General features: G+C 36.3%; 1 protein-coding gene across 1 annotated transcript; it reads left to right on the forward strand.

The window, feature by feature from the left end:
* The first annotated feature begins 1,051 nt into the window (after nucleotides 1-1,051).
* On the forward strand, nucleotides 1,052-1,753 carry LOC116169836 (cuticle protein 65-like). Its single transcript, XM_031486014.1, has 2 exons — nucleotides 1,052-1,171; nucleotides 1,220-1,753. The coding sequence occupies exons 1-2, from the start codon at nucleotides 1,160-1,162 to the stop codon at nucleotides 1,658-1,660; spliced, it is 453 nt and encodes a 150-aa protein (XP_031341874.1). The 5' UTR covers nucleotides 1,052-1,159; the 3' UTR covers nucleotides 1,661-1,753.
* The last annotated feature ends 1,959 nt before the right edge of the window (nucleotides 1,754-3,712 follow it).

The following is a 3,712-nucleotide window of genomic DNA, read 5'->3' on the forward strand; positions in this document are numbered from 1 at the left end:
TGCGCAAAGTCATAAAACGTGATTATTAGTAATATTGGATATTTGAAGTTTTGAGTTAATTTTAAATTTCAAACTTTCAAGGATAAAAACTTTCTGATTCGGCGCTAAAGGATCAATAATCGGTCTTCTAAATATTTGGCCCAAGTATTTTGACCCTCCCCAAGAATAATCCCTGCGGAAAATTCACTTTCGAAAGCTCGTCCTTAAGTAGAACGTGTTATCTGCACAATATTTACCCATCCGCAACGACAACCGTACAAAACATAGGGATGTACACAAAAATGAGCACAATCTGTGTCCATTAGGGTTGCGGTTAAGACCTGTCAACTTAACTTACCTTTCGTATTCAGAATAAAATGTCGCCATTGCTAAGTAAAACAAAATTGTGTAAATTTATTCCGCTCGATAAATATTTTAACTCATACTGCAGTAATGAGCACGAGGAAAATTGTCTAGTACTTTTCTACGGCGGTGATTGTAACCGAATCACCCTTATCCAATCGACTAAAATTTTTGTTGGAAATTCAAGTGCGCTTTGAGCACACTATATCGCCTTACAGCTTATATGACTTTCAAAACTTTTGAAAGCGATGAGTTTGCAACACCTATTTGCTAAAGCTACCATATAGTGTTTCGTCCCCTATCCATTTTATTTAAACCGCAATTTATATTCACATAAAATCGAGACATAAAAATGACTCATTCGCAACCATAAACTTGATTTAGACAAAATAAGGAAGTAAAAGTGGGCCGTTCGCTACATTCCTAACAAACCTTTTTTTTTTGTAAAAGATTGCAAATCGGAAACAATTTCTAAAACCTTTATTTCGCAAATGTCTACATTTTGTTTACACTTAAATGCAATGAAATTATCTTCGCATTTTTTGAGCGAATTGGCCTTAAACAGTCGAATGTGAAGTGAGTGGTATTGTACAATTATCGTGGTGCATGTATGGTATTACCTTCAATTTAAGTAATAGTAAGAATTAAAGTAAGGAGTTTGGGTGTGGTCGATGTTATTATTAAAGGTATTTGAATATTTGCGCTATATAATAAATTAGAAAAATTTGTCAACCACGAAGGCCGATGCTGAGTATAAGTATAGGGGTTTCTCGTTCACTAGCATTGTAGTCGATCACCAACCGTCTAATCAACAACCATGAACGCTTTGGTAAGTTAATATCTTAACAATTCGGAGAATTATATTGATGTTATGTAGACCATCGCCGTATTCGCCTGCTTGGCCATCTGCGCCTATGCAAAACCCAGCGGAGTCTACGCAGGACATGGTCACGCACTCGCTCACGCCGTCAACGTAGTCCCAGCTGGACCAACAACTTTGATTGGAGCTTCTGGTGTAGTTGGACCTCATGGAGCATCCGGACCCACCGGTAGCGTTAACGGACATGGCGCTATTGGACCAAATGGTGAACACAATGCACCCGCTCATCACGGTGCCATTATTGCTGCACCCGCTGTTGTAGCGGCGCCCGCCGTTGTTGCTGCGCCAGGATTCGTCGGTGGTCACGGTCTCGGCTATGGTCTTGGATATGGACACGGAATCGGTCTTGGCTATGGGCATGGTATTGGTTATGGACATGGTATCGGTTATGGACACGGTATCGGTCTTGGATACGGACATGGTGGTTACTGGCATTAGAATTTTACTTGTCAAAATTGATTATCGAACAAATGCTCATTTTTCTCACTTCTTCTTATCTTACACTGTAAATACCCCATGTAAAATATTTATTTGAAACACAATAAAGTAAATAAGTATCCTATAAATATATAGCGTGATAAATCTCAATTAACATTTTGCGCTCCATAAGAAAGTAAGAGTGTAATTAACTGTTCCGCTTCATTTGAGTGACATGCGAAACCTTAATAATTCCATTAGTACTCGCAATAATAAGATTACAACAATTTACTTAATTTCGAACAAACCACACCCCTCCAAAGCTGTTTTTGCGGATAGAATTGAACTTTGCTAAGTATCACCTGTTGTCTTAGTCAAGGCCTTCATTTCGTAATAGGTATATTACCTATTTCAAATTGTGCAAATCAACACGAAATGATATAGAGAAATCAATATCAAGAGTTAAATTGCTTGGTTTTTCAATATTATAATTCTAAAAGCTTTAAATAATATAAACATTTTTCACACTGTGTCCAAGATAAGGAGGTCTATCACGGGGATCTCGGAAACCATAGAAGACACGATGCCATCATCGTGTCTTCTATGATTAGGGGCAATCCGGCTTCATTTTTTATTTCTGATCTACAAACAACATTAAAAATAACAAGTTAAAAAGTAATCGTAAACGATTTACATAAAGCGCATTTCCACTTGCATTCATTTCCCATTTGTAAGATGCAACTTCTGTTAAAATCGTAAAAATCCGGCCACAAATATGAAAGATAGCGTTGCACATGGGCAATCCATTGTTGACGTGCTACTTCAATTTCAGTTTATGAGAAGAATTTCATTTCAATGCTTTTCTAAATAAGAAAGTTGGAACTGCGCATGCGCAAACCTAAATTTTAAAACTAATTTACTATAACTAACTAATAAACTAAGATTTTCCTTTGTTCCAAGCGCCTAAGTATCAAATTTCACTTAAATAGTTCCATAGATAAAAAAGTTGGCACGGCGCATGCGCAAAATAAAATTTTGAAACTGGCGCTAGATTTTCCTTTATTCCAAGTGCCTATGTATCAAATTTCGTTTAAATTCTTCCATAAATAAAAAAGTTGGCACTGCGCATGCGCAAAACCAAATTTTGAAATTGGCGTTTGATTTTCCTTTATCCCAAGTGCCTATGTATCAAATTTCGTTTAAATTCTTCCATAAATAAAAAAGTTGGCACTGCGCATGCGCAAAACCAAATTTTGAAATTGGCGTTTGATTTTCCTTTATCCCAAGTGCCTATGTATCAAATTTCGTTTAAATTCTTCCATAAATAAAAAAGTTGGCACTGCGCATGCGCAAAACCAAATTTTGAAATTGGCGTTTGATTTTCCTTTATTCCAAGTGCCTATGTATCAAATTTCGTTTAAATTCTTCCATAAATAAAAAAGTTTGCACTGCGCATGCGCAAAACCAAATTTTGAAATTGGCGTTTGATTTCCCTTTATTCCGAAGTGCTTATGTATCAAATTTCGTTAAATTCTTCCATAATAAAAAAAAAGTTGGCACTGACAATGCGCAAAACCAAATTTTGAAATTGGCGTTTGATTTTCCTTTATCCCAAGTGCCTATGTATCAAATTTCGTTTAATTCTTCCATAAATAAAAAAGTTGGCACTGCGCATGCGCAAAACCAAATTTTGAAATTGGCGTTTGATTTTCCTTTATTCCAAGTGCCTATGTATCAAATTTCATTCAAATACTTTTATAAGTAAAAAAGTTTGCAATTCGGTTTATAAATGGTCGAGATGCGAAAAGGGCACTGTGAATTTTGAATCGATTCGATTCAACTTTTGGCATTGCGTATTATATGGCTAAATCTATGCCCATATTGAATTTCATGCAATTCAGTTCATAACTAACGGAGATGTAAAAGCGATCGAACATTTCTAAACAAAGTTATCGTTCACACGGACAGATAGATGGACAGACAGACAAAGGAACAGACGGAGAGACCAACCGGCAGGCGACAGATAGCAATGCAAAATTATAAACGATCTCTAGGATCGTTAATAAACGGCAA

The sequence above is a fragment of the Photinus pyralis genome, unplaced genomic scaffold (genome assembly GCF_008802855.1).
Source record: "Photinus pyralis isolate 1611_PpyrPB1 unplaced genomic scaffold, Ppyr1.3 Ppyr1.4_LG4, whole genome shotgun sequence".
Lineage (NCBI taxonomy): Eukaryota > Metazoa > Arthropoda > Insecta > Coleoptera > Lampyridae > Photinus > Photinus pyralis.